Source organism: Telopea speciosissima, chromosome 2, assembly GCF_018873765.1.
Source record: "Telopea speciosissima isolate NSW1024214 ecotype Mountain lineage chromosome 2, Tspe_v1, whole genome shotgun sequence".
NCBI lineage: Eukaryota > Viridiplantae > Streptophyta > Magnoliopsida > Proteales > Proteaceae > Telopea > Telopea speciosissima.
Genome location: NC_057917.1, coordinates 52,629,490 through 52,650,727, shown reverse-complemented (window position 1 = coordinate 52,650,727; position 21,238 = coordinate 52,629,490). Strand labels below are relative to the sequence as shown.

The 21,238-nt window shown below is 40.0% G+C and overlaps 1 protein-coding gene across 2 annotated transcripts in view; it reads right to left on the bottom strand.

Annotated features, from left to right (window-relative positions):
• The window catches only part of LOC122650691, a 66,680-nt gene that overhangs the window by 20,735 nt on the left and 24,707 nt on the right, over positions 1-21,238 (bottom strand). The window contains exons 3-5 of one of the 2 annotated variants that reach the window (XM_043844086.1): positions 19,008-19,359; positions 18,676-18,902; positions 18,378-18,480 (exon numbers count right to left, since the gene is read on the bottom strand). In XM_043844086.1, coding sequence (XP_043700021.1) covers positions 18,378-18,480; positions 18,676-18,902; positions 19,008-19,359 — 682 coding nt within the window. Of the gene's footprint in view, positions 1-18,377; positions 18,481-18,675; positions 19,360-21,238 lie in introns of both variants that reach the window. The other variant, XM_043844085.1, reaches the window with a different exon arrangement.

Below are 21,238 nucleotides of genomic sequence, written 5' to 3'. Positions count from 1 at the left end.
AGTAATATGTGCAATGCAATATGAGGATGCAACCTAATTCATGCACATCTAATGCAAATAAGTTTAAAGCTAACAAACTATATGAATAGAGTATAGAAATGAAGCATGGTATGGCAGTCATAATAAAACAGAAATTAATTGCATAAACACACTAAAATTAAACTCAAATTTCCTTACCTAAAGTTGGATGTGTATCCAAACTAAATCTGCTTCCAATCCCACAATAATTACTTTAATAAGTTGGCTTAACAGTCCTATATAATCATTAAATAATATGTATTAGTTATGGTAGAAGTCTAGGTCAAAACCCCTAAGAATCAGACCAACAAAACACAGCAGAGGGGCAGCCGGATTCAGGCTGCCAGAGGGGCCGGACGTCCGGCTGGATGCCTGCAACAGCATCCGGCTGGACTTCCAGAATTGGGGTTTTTACTCCAATGGCCTGGATCTTTACATGCACAGACCCAATTTGATAAAAGAGTGTTCAGTTAAAGTGGGTTCAGTGTATTGGGTTATTTGAACCCAAATACCTGCTCCAATTTAGGGATTTACCAATTCCTATGCTAGGGTTCTATAAACTTATAACCCTAATGGAAAACTGGAGGAAGAGAGGATTGGGTCAAATACAGCATCAAAATCAAGGACCTACCTGAAATTGGAGATGGAGAAGACAATGGCAGGGCAATTTCCAACTTGTGGTAGAACTCCTAGCTCCAAGCTTCCAATTTAGATCAAAGTTTCAAACCCTAGGTTTCTTCCCTTCTCTTTTCTCTTCTTTCTCTCTTCTCTCCTAGAGCTGAAATCGATTTGGTCTCTTAAATGGTAGGAAATGAAATAAATGGCTATGTATTCTTTATATAGTTAGTTCAATGAAGGGCTGTTTGCTTAGTTCTACTTAGAATTAGTTTGGAAAATCATTTCCCTAATCTGATTTTATAGAATTAAATGTATTATTACCTATATCTAAGTCGCCTATTAGATGTCATATAACATAATTAAGGAGGGTCAGCTAGGGTAGGTTATGGGGAATTGAATTCCACACTAGGGACATGGGTCCCACTTGAGGTAATTACCATTCTGCCCCTAATACATAATTTAAACAAATAAACTATATATAAACATATAAGAATAAAATAATACTTACAATTCAGTCTATGAAATGGAGAGTTTCTGCATGTGTGCATCCAAGCAAGTCTGACACATGTAGCTCAGATGCAGACAGCCTACAGAATCCTCAGAGTCAAGAATGGCTTGCTGTGATGACTCCCATGACTCCTTGGAATCCTCCATAGGTGAGTCACAGAATTGATCTGCATCCTCCACCGATGCAGCCCACAGCATCGAGGCAACCATCGACACTGAACTAGAACCTGAAATCACACAAGTTCCAAAGTTCAAATTTATAGTGGATTTCACACATCGTGGGCGTTCTTTTTGTGCTATGTTTCCTATTGGCTGTGTAATTATAGATTAGATAGCTTTCTCACATAGCTAGGGACTTTTCCTTTTTTATATCAAAGCTTGTAGCCTATTCAAGACATCCAACAATTTTATCAATGAAAATGGTTATTGCCTTTGTTGCTGCTTTGAGACTCACTTGAGAGTGGAAACTCTTGGGATTGAGGGATTCTAATCTAGACCTGTTGGCAGTAAGTTACAATTTTGGGAACACATGGATGGGTTAGTGTGTGGTTTTTGTCAAGGAGAAAAGATTAGTATAGGGGGTGATCTGAATGGACATGTTGGGATAGATCGCAATGAAGGTGTACATGGAGGATATGGTTTTGGAGAAAGGAATGAGGGAATCTCAATTTTAGCTTTTGATGTGGCTTATGATTTATCCATTGTAAATACTTACTTTAAAAAGAGAGAGGAGCATTAAGTTACCTTCAAAAGTGGACATCATAGTAGCCAAATAGATTTCTTACTAACTAGAAGGTCCGATAGATTGTTATGTAAGGACTGTAAGGTTATACCAGGGGAGAGCCTAACCACGCAATATAGATTAGTGGTCATGAATATGTGACTCACTACACATGATCGTAAGAAATGTGAGCTTATTTGCCCTACGATAAGGTGGTGGAGCTTAAAAGGTGATACTTTGAAATCATTCATTAATGAAGCGGTCAAACAAGAAAAGTGGGACTTTGAGGGAGACACTAATACGATGTGGAATGAGATGACTACTTGTATTAAGAAGGTTGGTAAAGATGTTATAGGCAAATCAAGAGGAAAATGTCATTCCTCTAAAGAGACTTGGTGGTTGGATGATGAGATTCAAACAACCATTATGACTAAGAAAGCTAATTTTAAGACATGGCAAAGGACTAAAGATGTAGAGGATCTACAAAGTTATAAATTTGCCAGAAATGAAGCTAAAAAGATTGTGGGAAAAGCAAGAACGAAGAAATATGAAGATCTTTATAACAATCTGAGCATAAAGGAAGGGGAAAAAGCTATCTATAAGATAGCTAAAGTGAGGGAAAGGAAGAGTAGAGATCTCGACTACATTAGATGTATTAAAAGTGAAGATGGTAAAGTACTAGTAAGGGATGAGGATATTAAGAAGAGATGGGAAGGTTATTTTTGCAGCCTACTAAATGAAACAAACTTCGAGTAATAGTGTTCCGGAAGATTGCATTATCCATAAAGACACCACATGTCATATATATATATACAAAGAATTAGGGTGCCTAAAGTAAAAGAAGCTTTAAGAAGGATGAAAGTAGGCAAGGCACAATGCCCAAATGAGATACCAATAGAAGTGTAGAAGAGCTTAGGAATATGTGGTGTACCTTAGCTAACCAAGTTGTTTAATAAGATTATGAGCACAAGGAAATGTCAGGTGAATGGAGGAGAAACTAATGAATCATACTACCGAAATTATGGGAGATGGTTTTATTGAAATCCATTTGAGACAAGAAACTACTAGTACAGAGAACCAATTCGTTTTTATGCTAAGAAAATCCACGACGGCAGCTATTTACCTAATTAGGAGACTTATGGAAAGATTTAGAGATTGCAAGAAGGATCTCCATATGGTCTTTATTGACCTAGAAAAAGCTTATGATAGAGTCCCTAGAGAGTTAATCAGGCAAGTACTAAAGAAGAGTAAGTGTTTCAAGTAAATACGTGGACATAATTATAGATAGGGGGAATTGCCCAGATCTACTTGATAAGAAAATCAATTACAAAATAAATAGGTTTAAATTTTATTTTACATTCACTAGTTTCAATTTTGAAAAGATTACTTAATCCCAAAAGTGACTTATTGCTGAAACTGAATTTCCTAAAATACCCCAACAATATCCCAACATCTTCATTTTCTATTTTTTATTCAATTCTTTCATTCATATGTAGAACCCTAAGTCCCAACCCACCACCACCTCCTCTTCCTCCTTCCTTTCTTTCTCTACCAAGGCCGCACCATCCCCGCCAACAACCCCCTCACATTCGCCTTGAAGGTTGTGGATCCTTACAAAGGTGAATGGTGAAGTTGGGCAGAAGAAGAAGAACATGATGATTGTTGATGACGACATGGATTCCACAATCATCATAGGAAGCTTCAATGTTGTTGATGGATCCACAACCTTCAAATCTGCTACACTTGGTAATTAGCTCACTATTCTATACAATTTTCATGGCTTTTGCCTCCTACTTAATTTTATAATAATCAATAATCTTATCAATCTTGCTTTGTTAGGTTCTGTTGTTGACGGACTTATAGCACAGGACATTTGGTTTCAGAACACAGCAGGACCGCAGAAGCACCAATCAGTAGCATTCTGTGTTGGTGCGGATCGATCTGTCATAAACCCTTGCCGACGCATATCAAAACACCCTCTACACCCACATCCTCTGTCAGTTCTACAGAGACTGTTACATCAACGGCCCTGTAGATTTCATCTTTGGCGATGCAGGTGTGGTGTTCCAGAACTGTAAACTGGTTGCCAGGAAATCCACGACTGACCAACAAAACCTGCTGACAGCCTAAGGCCGAATCGACCCGAGCCAGAACACGGGGACTTCGTCACTTTGATCCAGAATTGCAAGATCATACCTTGCTTTGATCTTGCACCCGTGAAGAGCTCATTCCCGACTTATTTTGGAGCCAATGGAAGGAGTACTCTAGGACTGGTGATGCAATCATACATTGCAGAGCACATTAATCTTCAAGGATGGACGTGATAACGTGGGGAATTTGCATTGAAGACATTGAATTATGTGGAGTACTTGAATAGGGAGTGGGTGCAGGTACCAGTAAGCAAGTGAATTTGCTTGGTTATCACTTCATCACCAACCCGACAGAAGCGAGGAAATTCACGGTGGTGCTGAATTGATAAAAGGTAGCGCATGGTTGAAATCAACCGGAGTTGCTTATACGGAAGGTCTCTACAGACCGAAGTCATAGAATCAGGATACAAACTAAGCGCCCCTCTTTCTTCAATAGCCAATATTGTAATGGGCATTGTCTGCCTTGTGCAGAGAAGGAGATTTAATGGCAAATGGAATTGGGGAACAATTGTGTTATTTCTTAGAATCAGTTACTTACATTGCGAAAAATTTAAACAACGAACTAGGTGAGGTTTCTGAAAGTGGGACGAGGAGGGCATGGAAGCAGGGGTGGGATGGGGTGGGGTTGAAGGGGTAGGGCAAAGAAGCAGAGGATGGGGGGGTTGCAAGGGAGGGGAGAGTGAGAGTGGGAGAGGGAGGGGTATTGTAGTTGGGGGTGGAGTTGTGAGGTAAGATGAGCTGAGGGGATTGCAGGGGATGGTGCAGCCTTCTGCGGAGAGAGAAAGAAATGAGAAGGAGATGGGTAGAAGAAGGTGAAAATATCGCAGGTGGGTGATGGTGCGGCCAAGGAGGAGGAAAGAGGAGGAGGAGAGTCCCATATATGTGATAAAAATGTAAGAATTGAATTAAAAATATGAAAAGAGAAGATGAAGACATGAAGTGATGTTAGGGTGTTGTTGGGGGTATTTTAGGAAGTTCAATTTGAAAGTAAATCCTTTCAAAATGGAAACTAGTAGATGTAAAACAAAATTTTAAACCTACTTATCTTGTAATTAATGTTCTTATCTAGTGGATCTAGGCAATTTCCCCTTAAAGATATGTATGATGGTGTAGTGACAAGTGTAAGAACTGTGGGGGGCCAAAGTAGTAAATTCTTAATTACAATTGGGTTACATCAAGGATCAACTTTAAGCCCATATTTGTTTGCGCTTATCACGGACAATTTAACCAAAGACATTCAAGATGAGGTTCCTTGGTGTATGTTTTTTGTTAATGATATTGTTTTGGTGGATGAGACAAAAGCAGGGATTAACGCCAAGTTAGAGACTTAGAGTTCTGGAGATCAACCTTGAAATAAAGGTTTTAAGATAAGTAGAATGAAGATGGAGTATATGGTGTGTAACTTTGGTTACATTAGGATGTATAAAGAGGTGGTGAAAATTGATGAGAAGGAGATTCCGTAAAGTGATTATTTTAGGTATCTCGACTCAATCATAAATAAATAAGGTGATATAGAGGCTGATGTTTCACAGAGAATTAAAGTAGGATGGATGAAGTGGAGAAGTGCGTCTGGAGTGTTGTGTGATCAGCGTATTCCTTTAAAACTTAAAAGGAAAATTTACAGGACGGTCATACGACCAGCTATGACGTATGGTGTAGAGTGTTGGACAGTTAAGAAGCATCATATAGATAAACTCAATGTAGTGGAGATGAGGATGTAGAGACGGATGAGTGGCAAAACTAGGAAGGATAAAATAAGGAATGATAATATTAGAGCTGGTTTGGGAGTAGCTCCGGTACATGATAAGCTACGAGAAAGTCGTTTGCACATGATAAGCTATGAGAAAGTCGTTTGAGGTGGCATGGCCATGTTCAAAGGAGGCCTTTGGATGCTCCAATACAGAGGAGTGATTTGATTCAGATTGAAGGAACTAAAAGAGTCAGGGGCAGACCTAAACTGACCGTAGGAGAGGTGGTGAGGAAAGACATACATAGCTTCGGCCTTGTATCTCTATCAAGTATGGCCTCAAATAGAGCTGATTAGAGGGCAAGGATCCATGTAGCTGATCCCATTTAGTTGGGATAAGTCTGAGTTGTTGATGTTTCTCTCGAGTAAGTGGTATCTCTCCTATTGATATTGTGCTTTACTGAAATTGATTCAACTAGAGTTTGGAAGGGTTCATCATCAACTTTATTTACTGTTTATATTCTGTTATTTCTGAGGATCAAAAAACAGCCAAGGACCAACACCACAAGGCTAGCGGCAGCCTGTTTAAGCCCCCTTTTGGTTGAAGTCGACTTATGCCCTTATGAGGAATCTGACCAGCAGATTCTCTCCATGCATTGGGCCTTTGGGGCATTCAAGAGGCCCTTCCTAGTGACCTTCGACCATAGTTGGAATCATATCAGGTCTGCTGATCTGCTACTAAAAGAGTTCTCCCATAATCTTAGTTTTGGGTTTGATAATATACTGGTTTGATCATTACTTTAAATTTTCCATTAGAACATCGCACTACTTTGGAGTTTACTTGTTCTACCAACTTGTGAACATTGGACAAAATTTGAACTTCATCGGATAAGGTTGACTTAAACCCTATTGTTGACCTAAATTCCATTTTAGGGTTTGCTTGAGGTCCTGTTAAAAGGGGTGTGTAATCTTAACCTAGGGTTCATCGTCCTATCTACCCCACACCACAGCTACTTGGGCCTTGGGGTTGGCTTCAATAGTCTTGTTCTTCTATTCAACTAATCAATCATTTTTGGATCTTTCCGCCTGTCCTTTCAAATTTCTTCAACTTCACCATATTTTTGTCCTGGTAGACTATAATTTGCAAATTTTTAATGTTGTTGATTTTAATTTGTTGTCTAGGCATACGGGATTAATGAAGTTAGTATTTTTATTTCTTTATTTTAATTCTTATAAAGTGTATTAGTTAGGCTGGATTAGGATTCTACAAGTCAAGTCCTGTTTTGAGTTAGTTTCCTTTATTATTTCAGTTTCCTAGTCAGTTTATGTTACATTTGTTAACAAAACAGAATTTAGAGAATGGCTTAAGTGATCAATGTGATCACTAAGCAGCTTTATTTATAACATTGAATTAGAGAGGCAGAATTACATAAAGGTCCCTACATAGCCGATTATATAAGCTATGGGGAAAAACAAAGAAAAAAAAGGAACAAAATACCCTTATCGGGTTTACATAACTCAATAGTCCCCCTCTAGTTGGTGCATAGATATCGCACATGCCCAACTTGACTAAATAAGGATGAAACAACTTCTCACTTAATCCTTTGGTGAAGACATCAGCAATTTGATCTCCGGACTTCATCCTTGATGAAGTGTCTGTCAATCTCCACATGATTGGTACGGTCATGCTGCATTGGATTGTGGGCAATGCCAATTGCTGCTTTGTTGTCACAGTACAACATCATTGGACGATGAACAACACCACTAATATCTTGAGTAAACTTTGAAGCCACAATAACTCACATATGCCTTGGGCATAACACGGAATTCGGCTTCAGCACTAGATCTTGCCACAACATTTTATTTTTTACTCCGCCACATGACAAGATTACCTCCTACAAAAGTACAATAACCTGAAGTGGATTTTCTGTAAGGATTACCACCCCAATCAGCATCTGTGTAAGCCTCAATGCGAAGATGATCATGCAGAGACAGGAGAATCCCTTTTCCTGGAGCTGACTTCAAGTAATGAAGAATACAAAGGACAACAGCCATATGAGTGAAGTAGAGATCATGCACGAACTAACTGACCAAGCTTACTGCAAATGCAATGTCCGGTCTAGTGTGGGAGAGATAAATTAATTTTCTCACCAACCGTTTATAATGACCCTTATCAACCAGATCACCATCCTTCTCTTGTAGACGAGTAGTAGCTTTCAAAGGAGTGTCACACGGATGACATCCTAACAAACTAGTCTCTAAAAATAGATCTAGAACATACTTCCTTTAGGAAAGAAAAATGCCTTTGAGAGAACAGGCAACTTTAATCCCAAGGAAGTACCTGAGCTGTCCTAGATCTTTTATTTCAAATTCTCATCCCAAGAAAGTCTTCAGGTGAGAAATTTCATACATCATTACCAGCCACAAGTATGTCATCGATATAGACTATAAAAAGAGTGACCTTCTCTCCATTTCGCTTGATGAACAAGGTGTGATCAGCATTACTCTGTTTGTATCCTACAGAGATTATTGCTTTATAGAACCTGCCAAACCAAGCCCGAGGAGATTGCTTCAGCCCATACAATACCCGCTTCAACCTGCAAACCTTCCCATGAGTCTTGTAATAAGAAAAACCTGGAGGAACCTCCATATAAACCTCCTCTTCTAGCTCTCCATGAAGGAATGCATTTTTTACATCCAATTGCTACAAATCCCAGCCTAGATTGACAGCATATGATAGCAAAACCCAAACAGTATTCAACTTTGCAACTGGGGCAAACGTCTCCTGATAGTCGATCCCATAGGTCTGAGTAAAGCCCTTGGCCACATGTCTAGCCTTATATATGTCCATTGTTCCATCCGGCTTCTGCTTGACAACAAACACCCATTTAAAGCAGACTGGTTTCTTGCCCGGAGGAAGAACCACTAGCTCCCACGTCTCATTTTTGGATAAGGCAGTCATCTCTTCCATCATGGCTGCTTTCCACTTTGGATCTGCAATTGGCTCCTGCCATTTCTAAGGAATAGAAACAAAGGAAAGAGAAGATACAAATGCACAATAGGGGAAGGAGACAAAGCATCATAGGAAACAACATTGGAGATGCGATGTTGGATACAAAACCTAATGCCTTTACGAACAGCAATAGGTAAGTCAAGAGAAGGATCCTTACCAGATGATGTAGCAGGGTCTGGATCTAGATCAAGTTCTGACGATTGGAGAAGTGGTACAGTGCTGGTAGTCTCAACTTGCTCTTTGTGCTTCTGGGTATAGACTTTATCAACAGGAATCTGACACACAGGTCTACGCTCCCCCTGAATTGGAATTTCGGTAGGAACTAAAGTTAGGGGCTTTGGACAAGAAGGTTCCCCGTGAATAGGAGTCGGAAGGATAGCAGACACATCTTCAAAACCTGGATCATAGTCCCCCTGAAGAAGTGGCTGAGAATAATATGCCAGGGATTCATGGAAGACAATATCCATGGTAACAAATGCACGCCGAGTGGGCGAGTGATAGCACTTGTATCCTTTCTGGGTGGTGGAGTAGCCCAAAAAAATACACCGAATGCTCTGAGGATCAAGCTTTTAATGAGGATGATGGTTGCGAGCATAACAAACACAACCAAAAATTTCTGGGGGAACCACAAAAGAAGAGGAACCCTAGAGAATGTCAATAGGGGCACGGCCATCAAGTACACGAGTAGGCATGCGATTGATGAGATAGGCAGCAGTAAGCATAGCATTACTCCAATATTGAGAACGAACCTGTCGTGCAAACATAATGGCCTGAGCCACTTCCAGAAGATGCCTATTTTTCCTTTCAGCCACTCCATTCTGGGCCAGAGTGTCGACACAGCTGATCTGGTGAACAATGCCATTTTCAGCCAAATAATTTTGGAACTGACCCTCCATGTATTCTCTGCCATTATCACTCCGCAAAATTTCAAAGGTGGCATTGAATTAGGTCTGAACCATACGATGAAAGAGCTAAAAATAGAGAAAAACCTCACTCTTGTGTTGCATCATGTACACCCAGGTAGTACGAGTATAACAATCTATAAATCAGACAAACCACCTATGACCAAAATTAGAAGCATGACGGGCAGGGCCCCACACATCAGTATGAACTATAGCAAAGGGAAAAACACTTCTTTTATTTAATGGAAAATAACTGGAACGAGTCTGTTTGGCCAAAACACAGGCCTCACATAAAATCTCATCTGTTTTACAATCTTTAACCAAGTTGGGAAACAAAGGGTGACCAAGTCGACAATGCCATAAATGGAGATCAGGAGAAGTGGCTGAATGTAACTGATGAGCAGAAGATGAAGCTGATGGAAGAGAATGCTGACCCGTGTCGAGTAAGTAGAGACCACCATATACCTTACCACCCCCAATCGTGCCCTTTCACAAAATCCTGTATGCCACAATGAGAGGGAAAGAAAGTTATTTTGCAATTCAAATCTTTGGTTAGACTACTAATGGAAAGAAGATTAGTAGAAAAGGAAGGAACATGCAAAACAGAATTTAATGTAAGGGTAGGAGAGCAGCGAATGAAACCCTTTCCATTAATAGGAGAAAGGGAACCATTAGCCACTCGAAAACTATCTTTTCAAGAAGAGGGAGAATATTAGTGAAACGCATGGGGGGAGCCAGTCATGTGGTCAGTAGCACTGGAGTCCATAATCCAAGGACTGGAGACAGCCGATGCACAATAACTACCGACTAGAATACCTGAGGCAAAGTGAGAACCAGGAGGGGCAGCAGGTGCAGATGTCGTAGTAGGTGCAGCGGAAGAGGCCTGTAGCATGCGACGGAAAGCCAGCAGCTCATCCTGAGTAAGCCCAATGTCGGTAGAAGAGGCAGCAGCAGCAGCAACAACAGATTCAGTAAGATTGGCCTTAGGTTTGGACTTCCCACGGCCCCGTTTTGCCTCAAAGTCAGCAGGCTTCCCATGTAACTTCCAGCATTGAGCCTTAATGTGATAAGGCTTGTTGCAGTGTTCACACTTGACAGGCTCTTTGGAGGCAGCAGTACCAACATCAGTAATGGGAATAGAACTAGGGCTGGAAGTAGCTTGTAAGGCGTAGTGATCAACAGTAGAGGAATGCAACATAGCAGCCTGACAAGTCTCCTCCATATGAACCAAAGCAAAGGACTGCTCGAGTGTAGGAAATGGAGACCGGCTGAGAACTTGTACTCGAATGGGGTCATACTCCATATTCAGACCTGCCAAGAAGTCATATACATGGATTTTGTCAACGTGTTAACGATAAGTAGCAGTAGATGGCTGAAAGTCGAAGTAAAGATCCAATTGCTGCCACAAGCTTTTGATGGCAGCATAGTACTTAGATCCAAACAGCTCCTTCCGAGTGGTGTCATAAACCTTCTTGCGAATCTCATACACCTGAGCATCATTCCCAACTTGCCCATAAGTCTCTTTGGCAACACTCCAGATTTGATGGGCTGTTTCCAGTGGTAAATAGTTACTGAAGAGGTCTGGTTGCATAGAGTGGATCAAATAGGACATGACCATAGCATCATGAGACATCCACCTTTCTTGCAGAGAACTAGGGTCAGCCGGCATAGGATTAGCCAAGAATATGGCTAGTAAGCCCACGACCAGTGATGGTCAAATATGTAGACCGAGACCACATGAGATAATTGGTGCCATCATGTTTGATAGGAGCAGCAAGGCGAAGAAAATCAGTCCGGAGCTGTCCATCAATCCCAGAGGTTGAAGAAGAAGAATCTGAACCTGTCATTGGGGCAGTCAATCAATGAGTTGAAGATGCAAGTAACAGATGCAGCCAGCCAGGAAGAACCAAAACCCTGGAATCGATATTGGGAGAAATCGATCCCAAGAAAAGGAGATCTGAATTTTTGCAAAAAATCTCAGAAGATACGGCTGAAGATGATGTGAAGTGACTCTCTTGGTGGTAGAAACTCCTCCGGAAAAAAACAGCAGTAGCAAGCAGCCCTAACCCAAAAATCGATGTGTCAAGGTTTTGTAAAACCCTGAAAGTAGAGATCGATTGGGGTTAGAGGTCTTCAAAAACTGGTAGAGGTTGGATAGATGCTGCTTAAGGTTGCAGATGAAGCGCCAACAATGGAAAATCAGCCTTCAACAGTGATAGAGGCCTGATCTTCAAAAAATTCTGGAGAACTCCAATGTCGCAGAGATGGTTCCAGCAGCTATTGAGTAGAAGCAGAAATTAGGTCATGAAAAAAGGAGAAGAGGTAGGTTTGAGGGCAGCAGCTAGATCATATGATCACCTCATTAGTGTTGCCCTTAAGGGAAGGATGAGAACCAAGAAAAAAGGAGAGAAAAAAATCGAGGGAAAGAGAGAGGGAAGGAAAATTGATGGAAGGGTGGTGGGTTTTGAAAACCCAGATCAGACAAAAGTTTGGCTCTGATGCCATGTTAACAAAACAGAATTTAAAGAATGGCTTAAGTGATCAATGTGATGACTAAGCAGCTTTATTTATAACATTCAATTAGAGAGGCAGAATTACATAAAGGTCCCTACATAGCCGACTATATAAGCTATGGGGGAAAAACAAAGAAAAAAAAGGTCCAAAATACCCTTATCGGGTTTACATAACTCAACAACATTATTAGTTAAGGATTGGGTTAGGCCTTTCCTTTTTAGTGTTCCTGTTTTTGAGTTTTCTATACTAGCTTGTAAGGGGGTCCAGCATTGTACATGAATTTTGATTAATGAAAAGCTGTGTCTTTGCTGCTCTTCTTCTCGATAGATGAAGAAACCTTGTGCTCGATCAAGGCTGGTTGGTGTTCGATCCTTCCAACCACCGTGCAGTGTGAAGCGCAGTGTTTCTCTTATTGCTGTCTCCTTGTTCCTCTATTTTCCTCTCTATTAACAAGTACTGTTCTAGTATTTTGCAACTAGTAATCTGAATCTGGAATCCTTCCGCAGGGGTTTTTTTACACGAATTTAATTTGAGGGAATCCAGCCATTGGATCATCCTCAAACTTTTAGGAGTTGTTCTAAGCCTAAAAGAGGAACTCGACCAGAATTCTCTCAGATCAAAGCTGCTGATCTCGACTTATACTGAATTTCCCATTCTGCCCTTATCTCTTAATTATAGTTTTGTGCATCATAATTCTGATTCGATTTTGAATTTATTATCTGTTACTGCTGAGATTCATAGTCCATGTTCAGAAACGAATATTCTATACATTCCTATTTTCTAAATTCTGTTTTGAGTGATAAATTAACTGTTATACCCCTCTCCTAGTCCAATTAGGATTGGTTTATAATTTCTGATCCTGCCCTTGGATCGACCTACGATTTTCAGCAGTGTTCCATCCCTGATTTACTGAACTCGACTTGAGGTTTAGTTCAATCTGATCTAATGATTCTGAGTTATATTAATTCTCCTAAATCCGGTTATATATTCTCTGTATTTCGATTCTGTTCTTGATACTGTTCTGACCTTTAAATACAGTTCTCTCTCTTGTTAGCGGCAAAATCGACAATGGCAGACCCAAACCTGATGGTAGAAGTATAAGTTGGCAAAAGAGGTACGCCTTCCCCTCCCACTTCCCTTCTTTCCTCCTCTTCCAACTGCTTTTCTTCCCCAGCAACAGTAACATTGGCTGCAACTGCAGCTGTAGCTGTGGCTGCTGGTGCTATAACTTCATCTTTTTCATTGTCTTCTTCAGTCTTCTCTAGTGACAAATGCATGGTGGCAAGATTATTGCAGCTGCTGCGATGTAAGCATCTTCGTTTTCCTCCTCTGTGGCAGTAGCAGGTGCTGTTGCTGCAACCTTCTTCTTCATCTGTGGAACTTGGCCGGTTGACGCTTAAACAAAAAAAGGGGCTGTCACCTTTATCATTAGGAGCTGCTTCATTTCCTAAACGGCAGCTAGGCAACACCTTAACAACTATGATTTATATTGCCAGTATTTCATGAGAGGACTAAGCACATTGAGGAACTGAGGAAGATTGCCAGTTGGGCATGATGCTATGATGCATAAGATCATTTCGACTCCCTATGTATTTTTCAGAAGATCATCTAGGAGATAGCTTTACTAAAGCCCTTTTCAAGGTTTCTTTTGTACAGTTTTGTTCCAAGATGGGCATGGGTGATATATGTGCTTCAGTCCAAGGGAGAGTGTTATGTCGATTAAGTACAAGTGTATTTATGTCTAATGTTATTCATAAAGTGGGGGAAGTTGAGTACATCATGTACAGAACCACACCTGCTCCTCTTTCCTTCTCCTCTTCCTACTTTCTTTCGTTCATTTCAGCTTCTTAGCCATGTTCTGATACAGTACCAATTATAATGCTTTTTCAAGGTTTACACCTTCCGCCAACGGATCACTTGAAGCCAATTTCCAATCTTTTGAGCTTCCAAAATTTTTTGATCTAGGATAGTAAGTAATAGTCCCACAATAGCAAACCTAACCCAAAACCAGCAAGCAACAGTGCAAAAATGAAGAAGAAACTTATACGCAGTGATATGTTGCAGCAAATTGAAAAGAAACAAGTAATAAGAGTGGGCATAAGGAACTATTCACCATTGACAAAAGCATATCATAAACTGAATTAAAACTCAAAGTAGCTTACCTATCCCAACCCCCCCCCCTCCAAAAAAAAAGTCTAAAGTCACCTGCATATTTATGGGCCCCAAATGGGCTCCTTTATTCCAATTTTGTGTCAAACTCCAAAAACTACTAAAAGACTTCTACTTTAGACTTTGACTTAATAATGATGCAAGTTTCTAGTTAGACATTGTAATCCAACTAGGAAAGCAAAAGAAACTGTTGCAATTCGGGGTAGAAGGGTATTTTTGTTATCTTTGTCTTATTTTATCCCTTAGGGGTATTCTTGTACTTGTTCCTATTCTGGAGCATTCTCTAATCTATTATAAATAAAGTGGGCTGTGGACATAATGTCACAAGCCATTATTCTCTAATTCTTCATGGTATCAAAGTGAAGATCATCATGGGGATCCGAACCCTAATGAAGAAAACACTAGAAATCCTCTCTCTCTTTGCGTCGCCTCCCAAAAAGAGCACCACCGCCGCCACCTTCCTGCATCGCCACCCTCTCCTGCCTCCACCTCTCTCGCCGTCACCCTCTCTCGGCTCCGCCTCCCTCGCCTCCACCTCTCTATCTTTCTCTTTTCCGCCAGCTTCTAGCGCCTCTTTGTCCCACCCCTCGGTGGTGATTTCATCCACTAAGGGTTCTTTTTTGTGAATCCATGAATGATTGAGAGATCTCCTTTTTCCCTTTTCTTGAGAAAATGTCTTTTTCACCTAGAACTGTTTGATTTGCCTGATTTGTCTTTGCCCTCTTTGAGAGGCCTTTTTGTTTGAAGATTTTTGCTCTCTGACCAGCAAACATGTCGGGCATGACCACCGATGTGACTTCTCCGGACACTTCTAGTGATCGTGGCTTTCCCATGTTCCCTGTTTGTTCCATTAAATTGGATGGGAACAATTACTTGACGTTGTCCCATTATCCCATGGATTTTCTAGTTTTCTCCATTAACAAATAAGTACTGGTTTAGTTTCCTGCAACTAGTAATCTGAATCTGCAATTCATATGCAAGGAGTTTTTTACACGGATTTAATTTGAGAGAACTCATCAACTGGAACATCAAATTTTTAGGAGTTGTTCTAAGCTCTAAAAGAGGAACAAGACCAGAAATTCTCTCAGATCGGATCTCACATCAAATGGAGCTCAGTCAGAGGAGTTCCAACAAATTCTTCCATGATCAGTCACTGCCAATACAGGAGTGAGTGAACACGAACCAGAATACCAAGGGAAGAAAAGGATAAAAAGGGTGAAGAATGAAAACAGAACAGTGAAGGAAAAGAAAAGGTTCAAGGGGAAAAGCTTGTACCTGAGAGGAGAGAGAAGGAGAACCAGAGAAGGTGAGAATTATAAGCACGTCCAGCAACTAAACCCAAGTTAATTCAAATTGTCCAATCCAACTCTCAATCATTGGGTACATATTATTATGTAGAATTAAACAAAGAGTGCTAATCCTACCTTGAAATTGAAAGCAAAAGCTAACTCTAACTCTACTGTAACCTAAAACAGAAGACAAATTCAAATATAACTGGACTCTACGTTCCTATGACTCTAATAACATGGATAAAATAAAGAAAGAAAAAATTACAAAATAATCCCTACTTAACCCTTTGTTTAACTGCATCATACAGTCTAAACCACGAATGAGATAACAAATCCTATCTGAAATTCCTCTCCAACCAAATTTAAAAAAGCTCAACCCTTGACTATGAAAAAGATATATCTTCCGGAATCAGAAAAGGAGGGACCCTACCAGGAAAACCTCTCCAATGATGAACAGGTTTCCAACCCTAAGAACCCCAACTTTGCCAACCAACTCTTCAATTCCTCGGGGAACAATATAAGACAAAACAAGAAAAACAAAAAATAAAAATAATAACCATCATGGCAACCTTCTCAGCAACGAAAATTGAAAACTCAAACACCATCAACATATACCAAATGAGTGTGAATATGAGGTCGAAAATTATGTAAACCAATCTGCCCCAATACGTAAGTTGATGTCTAGGTCGGAATTGAAGACACAAACAACAAAAACTCCAATTCATACCCATAACAAATCGAAAAATAAAATGAAGTAAAGAACCCAAATTCAGCAAAACGAAGAAGACGGCAATAAAACCTGTTAAGAAGAGAGAGTGAGCACGCAACAAGCAATGGCATGAAGGCTCTCCTTCTCAAAAGCAGGGCAGACGACTGGCTTCCACTGAGAATCCAAGCTGTCTAATCCAAGTCTTCCATAATCACCATTTCCCCAAAGAGCTGCAAATCTTCTCTGTGATTCACTTGACATCCATCTCTGCAGAAACCCCAACCCTAACCCTGTTAAGAAAAGAGAGTGAGCTCCGCCACAAGCAATGACCGAAATCGGATAGTAAAGCCACTTCTCGAAGCTTCCAAGCATCATCTCCACATCCTGATAGCAAAATCAGTTCATGAACAAAGGACTGCTCGAACTCCAAATCTCGATCAGATTTTTTTGATTTTTCTTGGTTGATTTAAGAGTGCTGTTGGAAAATCTGATCCATCATCATAATCATCAGCAGAGGAAGAGGCTGTAAATGAAGAAGACGAAGATTATGGGTCGGTCAAGGAGGAGACTGGATGGTTGCAGCAGCGAACAGTGGCAGCAATTTGGTTGGTTACAACAGCGATTCCTCGAGATTGAAGTAGAGACATGAGATGAGAGAGGGTATGGCCAAACAAGGTTGAAGAATGAAGACAGGGTATTTTATCGGGAATGAGGGTCGTGAGAGTTGTGTTTTTGGCTTTGTTAATAGTGTTCGCGAACGTGAAAAGCAACTTTATTTGCTCCGTCAAAAGTGCTCACTGAGCATTTTATGAACCTTAACTGCTCTCTGTAAGGAAAAAAACAGACCGGCGTGCCAAACACTATTTTGCTCACAATCTGCTCCCGGTGAGCAAGAAATCAATGAAATCATTTCCGGAGAGTGTTACCAAGCGCAGCCTATATGAGTCTAGCAAGTTGTCGTGTTCTAATTACAAAATTTAATTTACCAAGGAGTTTGTTTTTCTTGTTTTAGTAGCAATAGGAGATTACAAACATCTAAATATTCTAGGTTTCCATCTGTTATGGTGAAATGGAAGAAAGCTTTGTTTTTGTAGTGGTTGTGCCGATCGACACAATACGAATATAAATTTGGAATCTGAAATATTATAAATGTTCCTGTGGGAATTCTCCGGATGGATTGTTGGATTGCTGTTATCGCGACCTAGCTGTTGTTTCTACTTTTTCTTACTGCTGATCATATGCTAACCTCACATTAGGTTGGTTCATGATTTCTGGGTTGGTTTGTGATTCTGGACTTCGATTTTCTTTGTTCATGTATTATTCTAAAGGTTCTTGTTCTGTTCTACATAATACATGACCTGTACATCTTTCCTCCATGATCAAATAGGTTTAATTCCTTACTACAAACCTGATGTTACATTTGTCTATTCATATTTTGGTTGTTTCTATTCACCTACACCATGACCAGGCTGCTTCATTTGAATAATGGAATAACGAGAATGTCATACTCGGTAACCAGGTTCTTGACTCGATAAGTTGAATTTTCCTAAAACAAACACACAACAGTATAGCAACAAAAATTTAGAGATATCCCATCTTTCTTGATCACACCCTTGGTTCCTCCCTCCTAATGTTTCATTTAACTTTCTTTAATTCAAAGAAGCCCTACACCTATTTTCCTAATTTTGCCCTATAACCCAAATTTGAAACCCTAAGCAACCACATATGACCTTACTTTACTTTATAATCCTATTTGTCTTCATCTTAACCTCAAAACCTTTTTTATTTTTTTAAAATGAGATTGTAGGGTTCTCATCCTATGTCAGCATCACTAATAGAAGCATCATCAGTGCAATATATAAATTGATAAAATGAAAGAAAAAGAAAGGCAACTGATCAGCATGTAGGCAAACTACGAAATTTGCAGCCAAATCAACATAACCATGATCATGGCTCCATAAAATGTGAGAAGAAAAGCTCAGAAAACAATTTCTACTTCAAAAGGTCAACAAGCTGATTACTTTGTTACTACAGCACAAACATATTACTGAGACAACTATGACATAGGCCAGCAACTTACCACATCGTGACAGCATTGCGTACAGCAAGATACCCCCCATAGAGTGTCCAATTGCAAGCAACTTACCATCCTTTGGCTTTCCTTGACTCCTTATATATTCCATCTACATTGACAAAACTCATGACTGTTACATTCACCACCGCAGACGGTATTAAGAAAAAAGTTTATATAATATATAAGATTATTATACTTTATACAGCAAACAGGAGATTCATATCAAGAGGTATCAAATGGAAAACTCAAACTTAAATGACTTTATCATGTTCACATCTTTAAGACAGAGAATATGTCACCTCACCACAGCAGGAATATCATCCTCCAGATAGTTATCAAAGTCCCAATCATACTTCACGATCAAATCAAGTTGTTTCTGGAAATCCTCTATGGTTGTAGTGAAACGCTTGCGCAAGTCAAACAATTGTGGTGAAACAGATCGTTGTCCTTCTTCAATAATATTTACAAGCCTTTGACTCAAATCCCTGATTTGGCCAGCAATAGTAGAGTTCTGCCTTGCTTCTAACAAACCTGAAAGTTTTCCCCTGACCTCACTAAAGCGTTCAGATAATTGATAATCTTCCAAAAGTTTTGATATTTGATCAAATAATTTAGCAGAAATAATCTTAGATTGACCTTCGCTGAGAAAGCCAGAGAGTCGCTCTGACAAACGCATCAATGTTTCTGTCACCTCTGTCACCACTTGTGATTCATCCCAAGGTGTCAACGTATCTGTCCTGCTTCCCTTGACAGCTGAGGTTTCAGATTCTGGAAAAGCACTGGTACTAACAATTGACTGCTGCTCTGTAGAAAAAACACCATTTGTCAGGCCCCTGGAAGCACATTCTATCTGCTCAGTTATGGCACTATTACTGGAAGACTGCTCAACTGCTTTGGACTCTTCAGCCCTCGTGCTCAATCCAGCACCTCGAACTTCAAGAATCCATGTATCATATCCTTGACTTGACATGTATCGTGCAAACGAAGACTGCAAGCAGTCAGCACACATTACTAAAATATTGAAGAATATGACTACTGGAAAATGACACAGATTAGCAAAGTGCCAAGTTAAATATAGAAAATCTAATCAACTGATCATATGCCTCTGTTGATTGGAAACTTTTTCATAGTTGAGATTTTGACTAGAACTAGAAATGCATACATGACAAAATTGATAAATTGTCAATGTAAAGGCTGTGGCAAACTGAAAAAAGCTAGTACAAACAGTTTATGAAACAACAATTACTAGAGTTAATGAATGACCGCACAGTGGTTAGACTACAAATAGACAAGGAAAGCAGAGAAAAAGAAGAAACTAGAACAGGACTTCAAATATCATAAGCAACACAATTCACACCTCAACCAATCCTACCAGAATTCTAATTTCATGGCTGCATTGCAACTATAAGAAAGCAGGGGAAAAACTGATGACCAATCCCAAGTACCAAAGTTTCTGGACTCCATGTGCAGCCCACAGCATCGATCTCATGTTTAAGGATGTGAGGAATCTTAGGCTTGTGAGAGAGGTTGTAGAGGGGGCAAGACAACTGAACACTTTTGTTTACAATCATGGATTTGTCCAGTAGATGTAGAGGAGCAAGTATGGTGGGGACTTGGTAAAGCCAGGGCTGATACGCTTCATCACAAACAACATCGCTCTAAAGAGCTTAAAGACAAAGAAGGCTGGACTTAGGTCCATGTTTGTTTCAGAGGATTGGTTTGAGTGGCAAGTTTCTTTTTCTCGTGGAGATCGGGCAGCCCAAGCAACCATTTCTAGTGACAAGTTATGGGATGACCTCAAGAAGGTCATTAGGATCTTAGAGTTGATAGTCAGCGTGTTGACTGTTGAGAATGGTGGACTCACAAAAGAAGCCCACCTTACCACACTTGTGGGCATCTATTGATATAGTGAAGATGCAAGTGGAGGAAGTGTACAGACGGTGTAACTCAAAGTTCCATGCCATAATCAAGGATCGTAGGGAGAGGCAGCTCATGCATCCACTGCATAAGGCTAGTGAATTTTTACTTTATTCACCTCAATTCAACTTACTTGTCATTCAGTTGCTTATTCACTAGTTGGCATTGTTTTCAGCATAATATCTCAATCTCAAGTACCAATACCAGCACAGACTTGGAATGAGACAAGATCTGATAGATGCAGTTCAAGTAGTGGTGGAGAAGCATGAGCCAAATGCAAGTGCTCAGTCCATTGCCAATCAAGAGGTGAGACTAGGGCTTTGTTTGGTACTTAAGAACTTATACAATTATAAATTTGGTATTGATGCTAACACTGGTACCAAACATTGGATTGGATACAAATGAAAGCCTTTAGGGATGGCACTGGGAGTCATTCCGGTTAAGGATACCACTGCTGTTGGTTGGTCCTATCACCATAATATTTTCATTCATATTTAAGTATGCATCATCGTTTACCATCACCTAACAATACTAATCTTTAATGCTCTTATGCAGCTGAATGGCGGGTGCTATATGGAAGAGACTCGCCCAATTTGACCAGGATAACAGTTAAAAGTGTTGTTCCAGACACGTTCTTGTTAGAGTTGTTAGAATATCTTGTATAGGGGTAGTTCTGTCATTGTCTAGTTATAAGACATGACTAAGTTGTATTTTTACTTTATTGTCTTATTTCTCCTTACCTCCCTAGGGAGGCTTGTGTAATTTGGAAGACTTAATGAATGAAGCTAATATGTGTGTTGAGAATCACTCTCAACACACACAATCGATTCTCCCATTCTCTTCTCTTCTTCTCATCTCTTCTCTCCTTCTTCTTCTTCTTGCTGTATACTCTTCTCTTACCAGATTCGATCTACCTTTGAGTTTCAACTTGGTATCAAAGCCAACATCTC